We start from the raw sequence: 21,213 nt of genomic DNA on the forward strand, positions 1-21,213 counted from the left end.
TCTTTTTACGTATTCGAGCCTCGTTTCAACAAAACTCATCGATACGTATTCTGAAATACATTTTGAACATTTGTCGCAAGAAAATCTCGATGAAGCTAAAATAAGATGAAAACCAAGAATAAAAATATTGCGTTTTCGGTTGTGCTTTTTCAGTTATTGTCAATTAAAAATTGACCGAAATATCCCTGTGCGCGAGTAAACCTCCTTATATGAACGAAATTAGGACAGCCTATACAGCGGGATGCATAGAGATGCTCAAATCATGTTGTATATATCGTGTTTATTGTCTACTTCGTTTGAAAGAAAACAGATTATACTGAACATGTACTGTAATATAAAACGATTGCTATTTTCGTTACCATTCTTCTGTGGATATCCGCGGACGGGACAATCGGTGTGCGTATATAAAATTTGTATAAACGTTGTTTATATGTGCTATTATTTAGTAACTATTTATAGAGGCAAAAGATTAGAGGAAATATTAATCCTGCCTATTCGAAAATTCCATAAGGCGGTTTTCGATATGCTGGATTTTAATGAGAAGGCAGATATAATGTTTAATCTACGATTTTTCTTCCAAGACATCGCGCAGGATAGTTTACGTTTTCGAATGTCATAATTTTCTTCTCTACGACTTGTACGAAGGAAGCTGCTGTCTCCTTCGTGCTATCGTTCGATTTGAGGATCTCTGTGCAGCCCGCTTCTTAGGCTGATCTACTTTCGTTCGTGTAAGCAATTTGCTCGTGCACAGGGATACTTCGGCTAATTTTTAATTGTCAATGACTAAAAAACAGAGCCGAAAACACAATTTTTTCATCCTTGAGTTTCATCCTGTTTTAGCTTTAAGAATCACCCCTTAGATCTTTTTACACATGTAGCTAAACACTTTGTATACTTCATTGATACTTATCTTGATATTCGTCTCTAACAACTGTTGGAAGAAAGCCTTCACGGCATACTTAATGAGTGTTTATTAGTATCTGAAAAGTATGAAACAACATTAAGAACAATCTTTAAGTATCTACGCTACATAGCAATTAATCATCATCAATCATTTAAAATGGCAACGAAATGAAAATCTTCCGGGTAGATAAGGAGAGTGTATCCACTCGATTATTCTAAGAAACACTGAATCATACTGCTTTGATCGACTTGATAATATATTAAGTAATAGTTCAGAATTAGGGCTTTAGTTTCAAAAATATAAAGTGTCGCGATAAGATTTATCAATAAATCTTATGCGTTTAAATATAATACGCAACGCGTTAAGAAATTAAGAATTTAGTTACATAATTCCTAATCGTTGTGCACCATGTGGGCGGTTGCCTGCCTCTAAAATAGGAAATACTCCGGATTTTAATCTCTTTTAACATAACTGCGTTCTAACATAATTTCATTTTAACCCCTTTACCTACGATTTACGTTCGAGAATTTTGGGCCGATTCACGTTTGGTCCGATCATCTACTACGGGCTATGCCCGTAGTTGTAGGTTAAGAGGATAACGCGGCAAATTTTACGTAGATATTGTCGATTCTTATCATATGGCATACAGCAGGTGTAGAAAATATTTGTACACTCATTGAAACGGAATAATTCTTTTAAAATTTGACCAAACGTTTACTAGAAGACGCGAAAGAAGATTTTGAAAAAGTTGCAACTTTATGCCCTCTATCTGGACCTGCAATGAGAATTTAAACAACATATGTACATTACTCTTTTCTTCGCAATTCCGACCAATTGCAACTTTTCTACATTTTTTCTTTTTTTTTTTACACACGTCATCTAGTAAACTAATTCTCTTAGATATAATAACTCCTTAAAAAAGCCGTTGTTTGGCCAAATTTTACAAAGGTTATTCTGTTTTAAAGAATGTACGAATACTTTCTATCCCCACCGTATATCGAGAGAAAAGCTAATGTTTATAGAACAAGGAGGTTTTAATTTTCCTTATCAGCTTATAAGTAAGTTTCACTGTACAACAAATCAGCCGAGTTATCGGCCCAATGACTCACAAGTCAAGTGACGTTCATTTCGATAACCTTGCCACAGAAAGGCTTAATTAAAAGAATTGCACATTTACCATTGCCAATACGTCGCGCATAAAATAATAGAATGGCATTGAAAGTAACTCGAGATCAATCATCCGAACGTTAAAGCCTTTCGAACTTACGATACAAGAGCAGCCTGTTCCTACAAATCTTATTCGTAAATGCATCTTGTGACATAAAAACGTGATTCGAGATGATCTATTGACTTCATACTGTATAAATTGCAACATATATACACATACATATACACAAACATATTACACGCGTGTGTAACAAACGTTTCAAGTTTTTCAGGTTCGAATTATCGGGAAAAGATGAGCCGACTCATTCAAATTCTTTATCTCTTTATTAAAATTTATCTAATACTCCTATCTCTTAATACATGAAGTCATTTCTACTGAAGATACATGCTATGATAATCATGTTTCGAAAAATCCAGATTGAAATTAATACGTGTTTATTAACTTTTCATGTCGACAATATATGTATTCTCAATAGATAACCCGGCTAACATGTTAAATATCCTCGCGAACTGACGAATGCGACGAAGAATCTATGAATCGATCCTTTACTAAGAAATATTTATCATTGGCCGCTTATCTTGCAAAGAGTCCTGTCCCTTCCGAAAAAAGCCTTCTTTTTGGCGGACCTTTTTCCAAAGAATCGATTTAGGAAGCGCATTAGTCACGCTAAGCCAGTGTCGAAAGTACTTTCGTTGTGATGGCCGTGGTGGTGGTGGTCGCCGTCGTCGTCATCGGGGAGCAGCTACTAGTACGCCGTGAAGGTCTAAGCCGACCGTTTGGTTTTGCCATTGGAATGAGCATCGCTGTAGAGTATCGTAATGAGCAGAAACGTAATTTTCCTGACACGATGACACGATTCCGCGCGACACGTATCCCGCGAGAGCAGGTGCGAAATTCGTTACGTTGATCTGGATAGGCACGTCCTCTGTTGTTCATGTGCGTCAGGATATTATTTTGAAAGGCAAGAAGTAGTAACTGTGTAATTGTCGTCTGAATCCCAGTTTCAGACATGCTCGTAAATATCGTCGATACTGTCCAACTCTTCCTCTACAAACAGTATCTTTTCGGGCATAGATCGTTCCAACGTTTCGTATTGCAGTTGCTGTAATTAGAGTTCCACGGAAACCTTACTACCACGTTACATCACACCGAACGCTACACACGATATCGGTGTGTCCTTAGACTTCTGAGTTACTGCAAACTAACTGCAATGCCGGTGAAACATTTTACTGAAAGGGACACGGTTTTACGCCCGAAAAGCCTCGAGAATCTCGTTCTAGCTTCCTGGAGACGTGCACGGAACACTGAACGCGATAGATGGCTAGAAGTCACATTTATTCGTCGTTTCGCGGGCAAAAGCGATGGAGAAATAAAGCCGAACTTGTGACCGTGGTTCACGAAATTCAAATCAAGGTGGACCTACATATGTACGGCGATGAAAAATTATCCTGGCATGCGTATGGTGTTTAACACGACACTACCGCGGCCTTGACACACAATTCCCACAGCTATACGTGCGTTGTGTTCTCGTTACCGAACGACCTACGCTTCAAACTACACCCGAGCTTTCCTAACCCTGTTTAATACGGTCAAGTTTAATGGAATTCCGTGTCCTAGCGTCGATGATACCAATCAAGTTACACGAATCGGATGTCGTGCGTCACGCGATAACCAAAGTCAACGATATTTGTTGGAGAGCATGATGAACCTAAGGAAAGCTCGGTCGCCTCCAACAGATAACAGAATAATTATGCTTCGACAAATCCTGTCTGCATTCGCGAGCGCTTACACATAATTTATGTTTGTATTCTTGAAATCTTGAGATCTCTGGACTATTTCTGTATGCTTTGTCATCTTTTTTTTTCTTTCCTTTTTATGTTACATTAATTAACTTAATTTTTTCAGCGGAAAATAAACCTACCACGTTGAAAAAAGAAGAAATATTGAAAGAAGGTTACGAATAGCGTGCTTTTCTATGTCCAGTTTAAAATAGATTACATTGCACGCAACGTTATTTCCTTCGTTTATCCGCAAAACGCTCCTTTCATCAGCCTTAATGAGCTACAAAAACATGCTAATTAATGTAAACGGTGTTTCCATTAGAACAATATTATAATGCGCTGTTCCCTAAAAATGTATATACACGTTTCTTAAGTGACTACCAACATTGTTTTACAAACAACAAAAATATTCTACATTACTGGAAATGCTTTATCTTCTATCTAGATATGTAATTTAAATCTTGAACTGTTCGTAGCTAAAGAAAGTATCTTGAAATTAAGATTTGATGGATTCTTTATAAAGAAGAGAAGCAAACTTGAAATATTTCAATAACGAGTTATTGCGATCTTCGTCGCAAAGGCATAGAATTTTTCAAGTACATATTAGCGATTTTGTAAGCCACCGTTTATTTGGTTCTCGAACTGTATGAGGTAACTTTATTATATGCGTATATACATTGAATGCATACATAGTCACAGTAATACGACCACGTTCTTTTCTCCAGGGAATCGTATTGTAATATTATATTTATCGGCGTGAAATTGCATTCCATTCTACAGTATTTATGTGTTTTACAAGAACAAGTGTTTTACCCTCTCAGTTAGAGGCATTAAACAAATCATTGCCAGTCGATCAAGAAATATCAATTTTAGATGGATATATACCATTGAGTATTATTTGCTTCAAACGCTGTCAATATCGACAGTCAGGTAGGATCAGGTAGGATCCCCCAGTAATGTAAATTAAAAAAGGCGATCGTAACGTCGATCGTGTTTCTGTTAATTTGCACGTTTCGAATTTGGCGCACGAAAAGTCCTTCGTGGACAAGATTATTTCGTAACGCTATTTCATGCTCGGTTTGAGCAAAATCATCGTCACTTAACCAATTATCGCGGCCTCGCAAGATTTCTCTTTCGTTACACGTTCCTCAGATTAATTTCGAGCACATACAGTTTCCGCAAATTGGGAATCATTTCCGGTAACAAACCACTTTGCAAGCAAAACTGCAATATTTCACATTCGAATTTCACTCTTCTAAATTTTCACTTTTGTTTGAGGAAAGTTTTAAACATTTAATTTAAAGAAGATACAACGAAGCCTCAACGAAGTGAAGATTTAAATAAATCTGTAATTGATTTGGTATACGTCAAATCGTTACGGACGTAATATCTTCTACCACATTCTTCATTCTTTTGCATCAAAGCAAAGTAACATTTGTCGCTAGCCTTTGATATCCTTACAATACAAATTGTTCACTTGTTAGCCAAATTCTATGTATTTTATGTATAATACATACTTATGCGAGCTTCAAAGATTCAAACATTTATAAAATACCTAAAGTTCGATGTAATATTTAGCAGGTGAACAAAATTTTTGCTTAGGTTCCATTTTTCCACAAAAATGTTCGTCTCTATAAATATCCGCAGCCTGGTGCTATTATCAGCGATCTGATCGCGCCACGCTACACGCTTAAGTGTAAATATCCCAGAATTTTCCAAATTCTTTGAAAGCCTGGAACAAAGAGTAAAAGATTAGTCTTGAGTATAAACGATCTAATTTAATGTTCAAATACCCTCGTGAGTCAGTGTACGTTGTCCATTCCGGAAATATTGACGAAGAACATAAATACTCCAGTAAGAAAAGGGATGATCGTTAATGGGGATCCAGTTTGCGCTTGCGAATTGATGATTTAGGTAGTGTTTTAAGCGGGAAACCACGCGTGGCCTGATTTTTCGGAAGGAATTGCGAAAATGCAGCCGAAAGGCTACAGGAAACAAACTGCAGTCGCATTGTTCGTGATTTTTGAAGGAGTGCGGGCTTTTAGAATTTAAAACAGTGGCGAAGTCGTCTTGCGAAAGAAACAGAGCTGAGAGCTGAGGACTCTTTTGTTTCTCCCACTTCGGCTGTTTCCCTGACTTTTCCTGGCTTCTTGATCGAACAAAGAGAGCGGAGAGACTAAGTTTCTCGGTGGAAAGCGAGCGATCGCAATCTATATGCTGATTGTTGTAGTCATAGCCATGTATAGTCGTCTCTCGGTGAATGCACCCCTTTTATTGTTCTCACTTTGCGGTGTTTCCTTGTTTCAGTACTTGATGAGTGGTTGGGCGAAAGGATACAGTTTCCGATGCCAACCGGTCGACTACTCCAACAGCCCCTTGGCTCTCCGAATGGCGAATACATGTTGGTGGTATTACATTAGCAAATTCACCGAGTTCTTCGATACCGTAAGTATCTAAACGACATCCATTTATACGTGCTCGTTGTCGCTGTTTTAATTGATTATCGAGCTAGTCACTATTTTGTCCTCCTTAAATAAAATATCCTATCTATCATTTGAACATTTCTATATGAGATTAATTTCTAAATTCACGACTCTATCAATTAATCCTATATTAGAAAAATAGTATGCTTATTATTTGGTTTATTTAATTTATTTGGTTTCAAGATTACATAAGTATATCTTGAATATTTGAAAAATACTAATTATTACAACATTGGTTATATTACTGATTTTTTTATAAAACTTGCCTACCATAAGAGCCTCTATAATATAACTTTTAAAAAAAATGGGACACTTGGAATATTTCAGCATATCTTAAAAAATGAAAAAGCTAGTAGGTAGGGGATTTTATCTAAGGAAGGCAGTATTACTGTTGCTCATTGAACGGAAACATATGCTGCTCTCGTACGACAGTGAAACGTTGTGACAATTAATACTTTAAACGTTAGAATAATAGAGCATTCCGGATCATTGAGCAGCTACTTTAATACTAGAACTGCCGACCTCTTAATATGTACGTAAAGTGCAAAATAAAATTTTTATATTTTTATTACTTTAACATTTTTGAAATGAAAAAAAGAAGAAGGAAGTAATTTCTGTAGATCTTCACAATAGAATTCAAATGTAAACTAGATTTCTTGTCTGTAGCTTGCTAGATTGCACGAAGATTACGCGAGTCTTCTAAAATTTGGTTCATGGCTGGAAGCAGAGAAAAATTGATCTTACATACAGCTAACCGCAAGCTTATATTTTTTCATAGAAACCGGTAATACGAAGCCGAGTAACGTTTGTCTCCGTTTGAGAAGAGTGCCGCTCAAGTATAAGTTGTCAAGCTGGAAAAAGATTATTTTATAATTTACACTGTGAGGCAACTCGACCTTCTTGAGAAGTCGAGGCGTGTAAATTCTAAACGACCGCTTCTCCTTCTTTTCTTTTGAAATTCAATGAAAAATGTGATTGTTTTAACGTATATAAATTAAAAAAATATTAATGATGTCATTTTCTTTCAGCTCTTTTTCATTCTAAGGAAGAAGAACCAACACGTGTCAACGCTTCATGTAATCCATCATGGAATAATGCCATTCTCGGTTTGGATGGGTTTAAAGTTCGCACCAGGTGGCCATAGCACTTTCTTCGCTCTCTTGAACACTTTTGTTCACATTGTAATGTACTTCTATTATATGGTGGCTGCAATGGGGCCTGAATATCAAAAGTACATTTGGTGGAAAAAGTACCTGACTACCTTCCAAATGGTAAATCCATTAATCGATAATGATCTGAATTTTCTAATTCTATGTAACTAGTTTAACACAAGAGGAATCTTCTTTTTCTAGGTGCAGTTCGTGTTGATCATGAGTCACCAGTTCCAGCTTCTATTCACAGAGTGCGATTATCCTCGCGGCTTCATGATTTGGATCGGTTTACATGGCGTGCTTTTCTTAGGTCTTTTTTCGGACTTTTACAAAGCGAAGTATGTGGGCAAAACGAAGAAACCAACAGACAAGAGTTTACAGAATGGTTCGACCGGTCTTTGTATGCCTATATTGGAGGATTCGGTGCCACGACAAAACGGTGTCTCGTCGTACGCGACGATCTACAACAAGGAATACAACAGTTGTTACAGCAACGGTACCAACAACGGTTACGTTGCCAACAATAATACAGAGAAAAAGCTAGCTTAGAACATTCTGATTTTGGTAAAAGCTCGTAAAGAACCATCGAGATACCAAATCACACGATGCAGTTAATCACGCGTTGAATCTCGCCGGCACTTTTGAGGATTGTGCTGTGACTTCGTACACAACGTCTTGTTGATCGATCTAATTCGAGTAGTGACTGCGCGCGGTTCTACAGGAAGATAAACTATGCTAGTTGTAATTCGCCGCGAAGTCTGTGTTCATGTTCACACGTAGAGTCGTCGACGAGAGACCAGTCGCGCATACGTTCGATTTTCTGCTAACGCTTTAAATTATTTCATATTAAACTGTATTAGTGGGCTGGCGATTGCGTTTATCGGGATAGTCTAACAAGGTTATATAAGGGGAGTATATAAGAATTATTACTGATAATATATATTATTAATAAGGAAAGGGCTCTTCTGCACTGTATTATTGTGTATCATATGTATGTATAATCGCATCCGCAACCGGATTGTGGGTGGTTCTGAAAATCGTTGCCTCGTCGATGGCTTTACGGATAAAAGCATAAAGGAACGTGAAGAATGACCGAGGAATGCGAAGAGACCAGAGTAAATAAACGGACAAAATTAAAACGCGCACACGATGAGTAAATCAATAATCGATTCTCATCGGAACATTATGTTTTTCGCACGGGATTGGCGACAGTGTTTTATCGCGTGCGTTATGTATGCGTGAACAAGTGTGATCGTTTGTTAGTTATACGTGATTACGAGGCATTTCTTATTGGGACGCATCGAAACGATCCCCTTTACCATATTTCCTTATTGTCCGACTCTGTCTCTCTATTGCCCCGATTGTGTTCAAAGCTTTGGTGTTCGTCGTATAAGTAAGCGTCTGTCGATTCGCATTTGAAAGGAGAAATCGTACCACTCCTTCCTCTCGAAGCTTGATTCTCCTCCTTTTTTATTGAGAGATCGTCGATTAGATCAACTCAGCAAAAGACAGTAGTTCTCTTGAATATGCAACGCTCGAATAGCTTTTTTATTGCTTACGATCAAGCAACGCAATACTTATTTTCAATAGAATATTCGATGAAATCTGCGAATATTTCAGTTGTTATCGCAGAATCAAGCTTCCGAAGAGTTCTAGAAATTCTCGACGAAATTTATCTCTTGTTCACCGTTCGAACTGGTCAAATTGGGAAAAAAGAAGGTTGAACGTCAATCGTTCGAATATATGTACATGTTATAAACGCATGGAGGGAAAGAGAAAACGTTTATCTAGGAATCATACAAATCTCTTATTAAGGATACAAACTTTTGTACTCGTCCTATTACGGAAAGATGAAGGTTTTTATTTATGATCGCACAGAAATAAAAAAATCTGACGGAAAAAAAACAATTCGATCCTATAAATTTAATGTTGTATATTTTTACAAAGAAATAGATCAATTGCATAATAAAAGAGACGTTAATGGTGTCAAAGATGTGCTTTCTTGTGAAAGTATTCATATATGAAAATTTATTATTGCCAAGTTTCAATAACGTATTAGAAGAATATTTGAAGAATGGTTTATAATAAAAAAAGTAAAAAAGAAAAAAAAGAGAAACTAACGTCGACAAGACTGTTAATGTAGTCATAAAACGTACATGTAAATATTATTTCCGGATTTTGAAAAAGATACTTTCTTTCTTTGGTAAAATTAACTTTCGTCGATATACGAATGCATTTCTTCAGTTGACAGATCAACAAAGGTCTGTTCCAATCTTTATCATTCGTTCCAATGTGTACAGGAATTGATCTTCGAGTTACGATTTAGCGAATAATTTTATATCTTCAACGCTCAGAGTGTTTTTCCTTTATCCGACCTCTTCCGTTCACATAAAATCACACCAATATATTATTCCCAACTACGACTGAAGTCAAATCGTACATTGTAACGCCATATAAATCGATTAAAATCGCTCATCCTTTTATCACTTCTTTAATATGTGTAAACTCGCGGTAAATTCTATTCGAAACGTATTTGTATCCAGTGATTATAAATTTTTAATTCTACAATATCGTGCGAACCAATACGAGTCATGAACGTATTGCATAGTTGTTTTCTTTATTTATTTTTCTTTTCTTTAATATATATTTCATTATGAACGTATTTTTAAGAATATCTCTAGAATAGAAAACAAAGCAATTTTGCACCTGTTAAAATCTTGCAAAAAAATACCATATTGTGTTTTTGGAAAATGTAACGTAAAAGTAAAGAATTCTGTCGAACCAACTCGTGTCTGTCAATGAGGACAATAAACCGCGTCGACATCAGAACACGACGGTAGAACATTCTAGCGGAAGTTCGTAAATATTTCATCAACGCGTTTGTACAAAGATCATTTATCAGTAGAGTTCAAAAAATCTACCATAATATATCACAGCGATTAAGTATTCTCCGTACTTTTTCCGAAGTAAAACGCAAAGAAACGAAGTTAAGTAAAACTTTACAAAAGGAAGAAAAAGGCTGCTTCTCAGCATACGCGTATTTACATTGGGCATGTGCAAGTACATAATACATTTCGGCTAAGTCTTGCACTCTTTTGATGAAATTACGATAATACTATTAAATCAAACAATACGATTTTTCGAAAATCCTTCAGAACTTGTACGACCAAGATTTTTGCAATTCATGCTACTCGAGGCTCTGAAATACTCTTCGTGACGTTTTGACTAATGATTTCGATATTTTGTTGACGTTACACTTTGCATTCTTAATCTTACATCTGATGAAGTTAACCATAATGCGAATAAAATTTGCGAATTATTTTATAAAAGGTTACAGGAAGGAAGCCTCTAATGGTGTTAACTATAAGATATCTGTGTACTAGATCAATTACCAATTCATTCATTCGAATAGAGTGTAACGGTCATGGAAAGGATTTGTCAACGTATAAGCGTACTTCCTTTCTTGTTTCTTTCCACGCAACGTTCACGTCCTACAGGTACAATACGAAACGAGTTAAAATTACGCCATTCTCAAACAAACTAACTATTCATTTTTTTGTATACGTATACATGAAACAATGCATATACAAAATGCGTATACAAAAGACAAGAGAAGAAAATTAAAAACACCGAATTCTCATGATATATACTATATGTAGATTTAACGAGTGGATATTTGAGTTTTATAGAGGAAAAGAAAGAGATTACTTGCGCATAAACACATACATAAATCAAGATGGTCGATCGTCTTTCACTTTCAAAAATAAGCATGGGGAAAGAAAAAGAGAAGAAAAACTGTTCAAACCACGTGAAAGGTGTCACAAGCCAAGTTCACATGAGGCCGAGAAGATAAGAGCACACACATCGTCATGTACCTACTTAATGTTACGAACTCTGTAATGATTATTGATTCTCATTATATTTTTGTACATAATTGGGGAGAATTACACGAGAATAAATGAATTAAAAAGGAGCGAGTTGCCTTCAGCCATGAACACAGGGAAATCGGTGTACGTTTATTTAATGATCGACACACCCCTTGAAAACGGTACGCACTAGTATTATTGCTATATAATTGTTAACTAAGCACTCCAGGAAGTAAATAATGACAGCAATGTTTGAGTAGTTCGCACAGTTCATATCGATTGAAATTAGATGAGACAGAAACTCTCTCTTATACTTTATACTTACTATAACTGTATGTTATAATAATCTGTCAATTTCGAAGGCATATTGACAGCTATTTTATTAACAATTTATAATATCTTTGATTCTAAGTTCATTACATTTACTGGAATACTCGCACGATGTTACGCAATAGAATTATATTATTGACATTTTCATACAAAAATTTGAATATCGCTGCATGCAATGAAATTTGATACATTTAAAAATACAACGATATCAATTGTTAGAGTATTATTAGATTACGATGAGGTTCAGATAGCGAAAATGTTCACTGCTATTTTGTATATGAAAATTACACGCGTGAAATGAAATTCAAAATTAAAAGACAAATTTAGTAATTAGTACGATACCACGGTAGGTTATATTAATTACAAATCTTTTCATACTTTATATTACTAAACGAATAGTATGTGCATATAAATAAACGCATTCTACACTATTTTAATTTTCGTCAGGTTAAGTTTATAAATTTGAATTTGAAAATAATATCGATTTTAATATCGATCTAACGTCGAGTTATCGATCTATCTATATATGTACCATAATTGAACAGAACACGAATTATGTATATCATTGCGGCGTCACTGGAAAGAGTGCAACAATGAAAAGATTGTATAGAATTACTTCATCGTATGTGTGTTCATTAAACGTAATTTCGTATTTAATCTTTAATTCAGTTCATATTTTTTGTACGTTTGACACTTGATACAAGTGACAGTTGCTGCACGTTCCGAATTTCCATGCAATGCAAAATGAATGAATGGTGGAACAGTGATGTTAAGTTTTACCGAAATTCAAATTTCGTAGTTAAAAATTCTGGTTACAGTAATAACAGAAGCATTGTAATTGTACGATACACGTAAGTAACTACTGTTCTAACTACCTTATGAATGTTATTTATACCGAATGAAAATTATTTTTAAGAAACTTATGAGTAAATATTATGTTGATACGGTGACATACGGCACGCCGCGAAGCCATCCGACAATATAATACAAAGAATCACAAATCATAGGCATAACACAGGTGCGTATCTTGTGAACAAAGATATGTATCAAAGAAGATGAATTTTTGAAAGAACAGAAGATGATAGTTTTCCTAAGATATCTCCCATATTTATTCAGTCGGTATAGAACAGTTTTTATATAATCGATCATTTTCTACGAAAGAAAGCGATCGTTACCGCAACAAAAATAGCAGCGTGATTCGCCACGATGAAACATTCGAAAAAAAACTTGTATTACAAGCATAATCGAATTTTCTAGGATAATCGCGTATACGTTGGTTCACAACATTTCGCAACGTTAAACATAAAATAGAAATCAAAACATCGAGATCGTTATCGATCAATCTTCGTAATTACGTAACCACATAAAATTTCAAACTTTCTTATGATTTCACCGTTCACGAATCGCCGAGAATTACGAATACCGGCGTCGTAATAAATCCACCATGTCGTTGATACCTTCCAAAGACTTGCAATTGACACGTTTTTGTTATCATTGTTCAGTCGGAGAAAAACTTGGAGTTTTGTGGGCTCCCCAGCTGGTAGTTACGGTCCTGTCGGCGGTTCTCAGTGCAACGACGAAACTCATAGCGCACTACAGGACGTCAAGGGAATACGAGAAAGATACGGCGATTTTACGATATGATGACGATGATACGTACAGTCGTGAATACGCTGCATGAGAGTGATGCGTAACACACACCGAGAAGGAGGAAGAATCGTCGAGCAAGCTCGAGCATCTCCGTCGAGCCCCGCCCTGTATATATTTTTAACCGGATCCATCGAAAGTCTGGCCGGCGTGGCACACCGTTCGTTCGAGCAAGTGAGGTTTCTATTGACGTACAGGAGGAAAGAAAAAAGTCAGAAGGACGCAAACGAAAGACAAGATACATTCGAACGACGCAACAAGTAAAGAAAACTGCATCTCTTTCGTTCGACCTGCACGCTACTGGTAAGTAACATTTCTTTCGATCAGCTGATTATTCAGATTACCGGTGTATTCAAGGTATCATGATCTAAGCGTGCTCCCGTCTCGTGGAATCGATGCTGCGCAGCAACTTTGCGCATGAATCGAGCCCCTTACAGCGGACAACCCATTGGACGATTTGGATGAAATGGTTCAGATCGGTTAGGTGCACGTGCTTTGGCTCAAATATATACATACTCATTGTCAGTGACGTTTAGTTATTCAATGTGACAAGGTAGTTAAACGGAATTGTGCTTTTCATAAAGTTAACATTAACACTGTGTTGCTTTGGAAATTTTTATATACAGAAAGACAAAATATACAGTAGCTCATATAGTATTTGAGCACTAACAGAAATTTGTTATTAATATACTATGTATGTTAGACAAAACATTTTTGACATACATAGATGTTATAAGATGTCTAGTGCAAGTATACGTATATAGTTTTTTATAATACACATAATATATACAATGAAATTTCCTATAGTAGGTATTCAAATACCTCCTTGAATTCCTATATACATAGCGAGTAGGTGGAAATTTTCAAATGAACCTCGATTGAATGTTTTAATTATTGAATGTTAGAGATTCCTGACCTTAGTAACTTCTTAAGGTATAATATGTTTTATGATCATCAGATGCACTCGTTTGTATGCGGATATCTAACGAATCTTCAATTAGCACATCGCATAAGTACATCGTTGATTTCTGTTCAACAGTGTTAAACAATACAAGCATTAATTAATCCCAATTAATTTATAGCAAATCCAAATTATGAGCAGGTATAACAATTTCACAGTAAGATTAATCTGCACGATCAATTTCATAAAACGAAGTTCTCTCTCAATTATCGAAGTTAACTGTCTATTATAGTCATCCTGCTTCATAACAATAGTTTTAACCACGTAACAAATAAGCATCGTTTTCCAGTCGAACAAGGACAAGTCCGGTAACATTGACGATCTAGAGAATACAAAATCAGCGTGGTACATCCGACAGAGATATTCCAAAAAATCACGCGTGCATTCATTACGAAATAAATCATGTATTCGCTGAAACCGGCGAGATTGTTGCGAGAAACTTCGGTACTCCGCGATGTTGCCTCGTGCACGTATGTGTTGTAAATCGCTAGGAAAATCGAAGGAGGGAAAGTCGATAAGGAATAGAATGGTATTGACCAATTTCGTGACAATAGAGGACGTTTCGACATTTATAAAAACGAAAGCGTCACGAAATCCGATAGGCACACTTATCCTAGATCGATTTGCGTAATTTCGTTTACACGCGAGCGGAAGTCACGAGATGAAAGTTCTCGACTCGCGTTAGCTCCCACAAGGAGGTTTTGGACGAAATCTCTAATTCGTCGCATCGAGGTTTGCGAGAGCAGCGTCAACTGATTCGTTCAACGACGATGGAAATAAGGCTGGCGTTAATGAACATGTAAATGGAAGTTTGTGACGGTCAGTTGGATTTCTCTCTCTCTCTCTCTCCCTCTTTCTCTTGTCTGCCATCCTTGCAACCGGTTTAACTTTGATTTTCACTTCCGAGTGTCGTATACAAGTAAAAGCCAATATCGTTATTGGAACAATGGAAAAACCAAGGAGCAAGGTGAATAGAGTTTCGGCGGAACTTTTCCACTGGGGAAAGAAACGATGACGTTGGGTTTACGCATGATTTCTATGTTCTACGTACGTAAATCTTTATGGAATTCCACGGAAATCACGATCTATTGGAGACGCGACTGAAGGTCTCGGTAGAAACGAACGTTCAACACGTTCAATTATACTAATTACACGTAACGTCGAGACGGGACTTTTTTGCATTGCATCGACCACTCGTTGAAACGATATGAAACACACGAGAAAGTGTTATATATACAATGTTGAATCCGAAACGTGGCTCTGAGTACAAATAAAAGAATTCTTTGGATTTTTGTAAAATATAATTTTAAGGAATATTATAATTTTATACGATAAAGTTCCACCGGTGAATCACACGCGATCTATCGTGCGCGTGCTAGGTCGATCGTTGGTGTCGATTCTTTCAATATTCTCCTCGCGTATCTGCAGATATTTCTCCACAACGAGACCTTCGACATATTCCTCGGACCACGGAATCGAAGACTGCGTAAAATTCTTCGTTCTTTTTCTCTGTCTTTCTCTGTCTTTCTCTGTCTTTCTCTGTCTTTTCCCTTGGACGGTTACGCTCCGTTCACCACAGAAACAAAGTAAATCCACGGGAATCCTTCGTTTGATCGAGAATTAGGCAACTAGAAAGGCGGAATTAAGCGAGTCGAGTCGACATTTCGTGGCTATCGTTCCTTACTTGGATCACGGTTTCTTCGTTTATCTACTTTTAATTCTACGTAAAATTCTTCGAAAAGCACAATCTTTTAAGCGAATCGAATTCTCGCTTGAATATAACGTTTGTAAAATTTCGGACATCATAGAGAAATCGTCTCGGTCGTATTTCGCTGAGCAATTGAATGGAAATCTTTAAAGTGCGTTTAGTACATTTTTGGAAAAAACGGTTTTTAAGTTACACTATTCCATAAATTTTAAACACCTAACGTGCTTCTTACGTCCCCCTTCCGACGAAATAGCTACAACCTGTGTATACTAAAACGATTGACAAAGGTTATAAAACTATATTATTAATTCAATTTTCGCTAAAACGCCCTATAGACCCATATTCGAGGTTTCCATTCAATTGTTCAACGATGAATATCTAGACGTTCAATCACGTCTCGCGATTGTAATTGCACTTGAACAAAGTTCGTTAGACGAGGGACGACTAAGTATTTGCACGGACGAACGATTATTTCAACGGTGCGTAATTCCCGTCGATGCCGAAACTTTCTCCCGTGGCATGGACTTCGGTAGCCCGCTCGATGAGATATTCCACTCCCTACCCCTGCGCGGACGACTTCCATGTAATCGAGACGGTCAAAGGAGAATCATCCAATCGAATCTTTATTTTCCAACGTATGATTACGTTGCGTTGCGATGAAACAGAGGGAACTCGCTACACAATTCTGTACAGTTAACTCCCTACAGAATTATTTTTCGAACTTCTTTTTCTTTAGACAAATTTCCACTGACCCAATATAAGATTTCAGTTCTTCTTTCAGCTTAGAGAAGCATTGCGTAACTTCTTCTTGTCTTTTCGTTTCTCGCGTGCTCTCGTTTAAATGGTTGCAGCAAATCTCCAGGGAAGTGTAGGAACGATATGACAAAAAGGTGGGCCTCGTTGCGAAAAATAATGTAGGTCAAGTGGCCTCGAGGCGCGATCCATCAGCTGGCTGAAAAACAGGACACAATGTCGAGCATACCGAATCGTGTTAATCACGATTCACAAACGGTACGAATCGCTCCATTAAAGCCGCCAGCCGGGAAAGAACATCGTGGGCACGTTTCTACCGTTGTGCAACGGACTATCAACACTCACGCTCGACTTTTGCGACGGTGATTCGTTGGTTCGTGTCCCGAACTCGGTGAAACAGTAGGCCAAGGCTAAATTCTTTGTGTATCGGGTCCTCTGTTATCGGTCGATCGATAAAATCGAACCGAATACGGTACTTTGTCTCAAATGTTGCGCCGTGAAACCCGCTTCTTTTACGAGCTACTGTACCATCTGACGCAGTGACACTGACGGAAGCGGTTGGATAATTTTCGTACCGTTCATAAACCACCGTCGTAAAACATCGTCCGACTTGATTAAATCTTCGAACTTAAAACGGATCGACCGTTAACCCGTGGAAATTATATTTAGAAACCCCTCTGTGCGTATTTCTGCAGATAGAAAAGTACCGGTGTACTCGCGCATTAATTGCAGCAGCGCGCGCGTATTGCGATCAGCTGAGCATGAATGATCCAATGTTGTCGCTTACGTAAGATGGACGAATTAGGTCGTGTGCCATGTGGAAAACGCGAGAACTCCTCTTGAATTCTTCTTCGAGCGGGCAATTGCTCCGCGTGCGACAGCCATTCACTGCCCACTACCGCAACGAGATACCGCTCCACGTTCGCCGATTTGTACAGGTGGTTTCATCGGTGTATATCGCGCCTTCTGTTCGTTCGTTCATTCGTGTGAACAATCGTGTGTGTGTGAGGGAGGGAAATAGACTACTCCGAAATTCGCAGTCGCGTATCCAAACCGTTCTGTCTAAACAACTATCCGTGAGAATAATTAGTGAGTATCTGCTTTGAAAGCTTGATAAATTATACAGTATGTCTTATAAAACATGAACGTCACATTTACCGTAGAAGAGTTTAGATGTCACTAGCGATCAATATTTGATGCCTCGTACATTTAGAAATAAACGTTGCATCGACAGTGAGCACTTTGTAAAAATATTCATTGATCGGTCATTTTCCAGTTTATAGATATATAGCCAGCTTAAAAAATACCGTATTTGCAATATATGATTATTCTGCTGAATGCTTAAAACAATTTTCTTATTAACACCTTGCGCAATGTTATTGAATGCAATTATACGTTCGTAGATGCAAAAAAACATGAGACAGCACGCGATAGTAATAGAATGAATTTTAAGCATTGTGGTTAAACGTTTTCCTTTGAGATAAACTTCCGTTTTATTGCCTACCAGCGATTCAAGTGTACTGTAATTTCCTCGTTGTTTCGTAGAACGGGTAGGTTGTCAGAACTCTGCTAAAGCAAAAGTAACTGTTTCGCTCGTTTCACCAACTATTTACAACCTCTTTCAATTAACAATGAGAAAGTTATGTAATCGAGTGTTATCGTGTAATAAATGCCAGATTGAAAAAGTTACTTTTATGATGCGCGTGACTGTCGACACGTTTTTATATCTCACTTTTGTTCGATGCTACTGAAGTAGCTCTTATTCTAACGAGAGGCCCGACCTTCGTTCGATCGACCAAATTTCATTGAATTTATTACTAAATTTTATATGAGCCATCGTCGCTTAATCAAATTTTCTAAACATGAAAATTAAGATCGTTGTATTCGCTACTCATCTCTTTCTTCATATATTCTGTACAGATACGTTATAGCAGTAAAAAAAAAGAAAAAAATTGAAAAGTATTTGTTTCCAATTCGTAAATTTTGCACGTACCTTGAAACTTAGACGATAAATAATGTCGACGCGCTTCGACTCATTTTGACTAGAGACTTGAGATTTAAAATTGTTGACCAATAGCCGATGATTCTTCGATCGGTAAAAACTACCTATCGTGAAGGAAGGTTACAGGAGAGTTCAAAGAAACGTGCTCGTTTGTATATATGTATAGCCATAACGGCCGCCGCGGTCTGTTTTGAATTTGAATATCGTTTAACTCTAAGGACACTCGTGGAAGAGATGTTAACGATATTCTTGATCGTGACGCAGCGCGTAGGGATTCGGTGCTTCGAAGATTCCTCGTGATCTTGAACTTAATACAGTCGACCAGCTTTGCTTTGGTTTTATGTAAATGCAAAGTTTGTAAAGTCGAATGGCTCCACTCTGTCGCAATGTTTGCTTCAAAATACGCTGCTCCAAGATCCCGGAGGCAACCAGCCAGCCAGCCAGCCAGCCACCTTCTAAGCTTCACATTTTAAGCAGTTCCTCTTCCTCTTCATCGAATTATGGTCGGCCATTTACTGACGATTTTGAACTTCACAAAGAATGCAAGGTCTCTCGTTCGTCGATCTACGCCGTTCAATAAAATCGATCGTAAAACATTCGTGGGCCGTCTGAACCACCGGTCTCTATTCGTCCAGATATTTTCAAAAATACATATACATGAAAAGTGACGTAATTAGCAATGAAATTGCATCACCGACCAAAAACGTGTTGCTTCGTTGCGAAAGACCGTGATACCTACTTACTCGCTGGATTTGGCGATCAGACAAAATCACGCGACACCGACCGCTCTTCTTCGATAATCAGGTCTCTTCTACGAGAATCATGACGCGACGGGACGCGACGTCTTCGTGGAAAGGACAACCGTGTACTCTCGTCTATACGGTAATTGGCAAGCCAGCCACGCAATGTCGTACCGAGAAAATCTTTAGATCGGTACGAGTGCTGTTCGAAATCGAGCGCGAGTTTTTGAAAATTACCATTCACGTTCCCGCACGAACCCGTGCGTGGGAAGAGTAGATACAATAAATTCACTAATCTTTTAGGGAGAATTGCGCGAGAAAAAGAGATGAACTTTATTCATGTGTCAGATTCGTTTTTACCTTGAGTCACTGTTAGTTTCGAAGATATAATAAGATCTAATAAGCCAGAGGCTTTGCCGAAATACGAAGAGAATCCAAAATAGGAGATGGAATCATCTTGTGACGTTACAATTTGGTAGAAAATACTGTCTTCTCTTGTTTGATCGTTTTTCTGCGTCGCTGAATAAGAAACGTCTATCGTCATCGATATACGAACCCCAGATCAAATTATTTGTGTTTTTCACACGTCTATGCATATTTTGAAATTACACGTGTATTCTTTACACGAGTAATTATGTTGTTCGAAGGAAAACAGTGGCTTGTAACTGCATGAGTCGCAAAATTGCGAGTCCGTGGAAAGTGCATGTACAAATCGTTACGTTTTTACTTTCTATATACGAAAGGAGGTGAAGATACTGTTGATAGAAATTGAAGGCGAAACTCTTTGCCAACCATTGTTCTAGTTAGGGATTAAAGGTTAAGAAAACCAGTTTGACGTAATGCATTATTCTTCACGGAAACCGGAGAATTAATAAGAATTGGAAATTATATTTGCAAACAATCATTTGCATTACCATTTTGCAAAATTAAGGCACAAATAATTTCTAGACAAGTTAAGTCGTGGTATGTATTGGTACAATAAGAGTCACCTAACTTGGTAATAATAATACATTTTATTGGATACAGAATGTAATTCGAGTAAATTTGCAAATGTCGAAGTTTTGAAGAGAGGGAAGCATCCTAAACAAACAAAACATATGCAGAACAATGCAGCATGAATCCGACTAGATACGAGAAACGAATCGAATAAAAATACGTTGAAAATTCTAAGTAGTGAACTTTGCCTGGAAGCAGGCAAAAGGCAAATTTGTCAAACCGCCAAAGTTTTCAATTCGAATTCTAATTGAGTTGTTAAGGAAATGTTCACGAATGGAATTTACCTAGCGATCAGTTTTTAATAGACACGGGCAAAAGATAAATGAACTATTTGTATTTCGTGCAAGTTCAACAAAGATCGTAAACACGTTTTAAGTCTTTAAACCAACTATTCGCGTATTCGCGAACAAATCCTTTGTCACATGATGTCAGTCACGTCGGCCAGACGAACGAAACCTTCATCTGACTTCTTGACCATCGACCAAACGGCTCCGAAGGATTTAAACTTATCTCGCAAGATTCATTAATGCTTGTAATTACATTATTCCATTATGATATCTTTCATTTTTGTGATCTTTTCTACTAAATAAGTCAAATTTATTGATAATTTTCTTGTATTTATGAAATTGGAAACTTGTTTACAAGCAAGCAAAATACGATCATTAGGTTTTTTTATAAAAATATAATGATAATGAATTATTTATCAGTCTATTGCAAGATTTA

At 37.2% G+C, this 21,213-nt stretch overlaps 2 protein-coding genes and 1 long non-coding RNA gene across 7 annotated transcripts in view; 2 read left to right on the forward strand and 1 right to left on the reverse strand.

Annotated features, from left to right (window-relative positions):
* The window catches only part of LOC138184831 (very long chain fatty acid elongase AAEL008004), a 37,604-nt gene extending 26,144 nt beyond the window's left edge, over window positions 1-11,460 (forward strand). The window contains exons 4-6 of the mRNA XM_069123164.1: window positions 6,161-6,298; window positions 7,365-7,607; window positions 7,689-11,460. Of these exons, the coding sequence (XP_068979265.1) occupies window positions 6,161-6,298; window positions 7,365-7,607; window positions 7,689-8,036 (729 nt within the window). The 3' untranslated portion in view covers window positions 8,037-11,460. The remainder of the gene's footprint in view (window positions 1-6,160; window positions 6,299-7,364; window positions 7,608-7,688) is intronic.
* A 2,037-nt stretch (window positions 11,461-13,497) lies between these two features.
* LOC138184830 (very long chain fatty acid elongase AAEL008004) overlaps window positions 13,498-21,213 on the forward strand; it is a 35,525-nt gene continuing 27,809 nt past the window's right edge. The window contains exon 1 of one of the 2 annotated variants that reach the window (XM_069123153.1): window positions 13,498-13,633. The gene's annotated coding sequence lies outside the window, so the exon portion shown is untranslated. Of the gene's footprint in view, window positions 13,634-17,818; window positions 17,842-21,213 lie in introns of those variants that run through there. The other variant, XM_069123159.1, reaches the window with a different exon arrangement.
* Window positions 15,806-19,624, reverse strand: LOC138184834 (uncharacterized). Of its 4 annotated transcripts, none has more exons than XR_011174427.1 (3): window positions 19,498-19,624; window positions 17,911-19,318; window positions 15,806-17,822 (listed from the first exon to the last, which is right to left on the reverse strand). It is a non-coding gene; the product is annotated as an uncharacterized LOC138184834 (long non-coding RNA). The 4 variants fall into 4 exon arrangements; XR_011174426.1 differs by having other exon boundaries at window positions 17,911-19,377; XR_011174425.1 differs by having other exon boundaries at window positions 17,911-19,377; window positions 19,494-19,624.

The sequence above is a fragment of the Bombus flavifrons genome, chromosome 11 (assembly GCF_040668555.2).
Source record: "Bombus flavifrons isolate JBK064 chromosome 11, iyBomFlav1_principal, whole genome shotgun sequence".
In the NCBI taxonomy this organism is placed as follows: Eukaryota; Metazoa; Arthropoda; class Insecta; order Hymenoptera; family Apidae; genus Bombus; species Bombus flavifrons.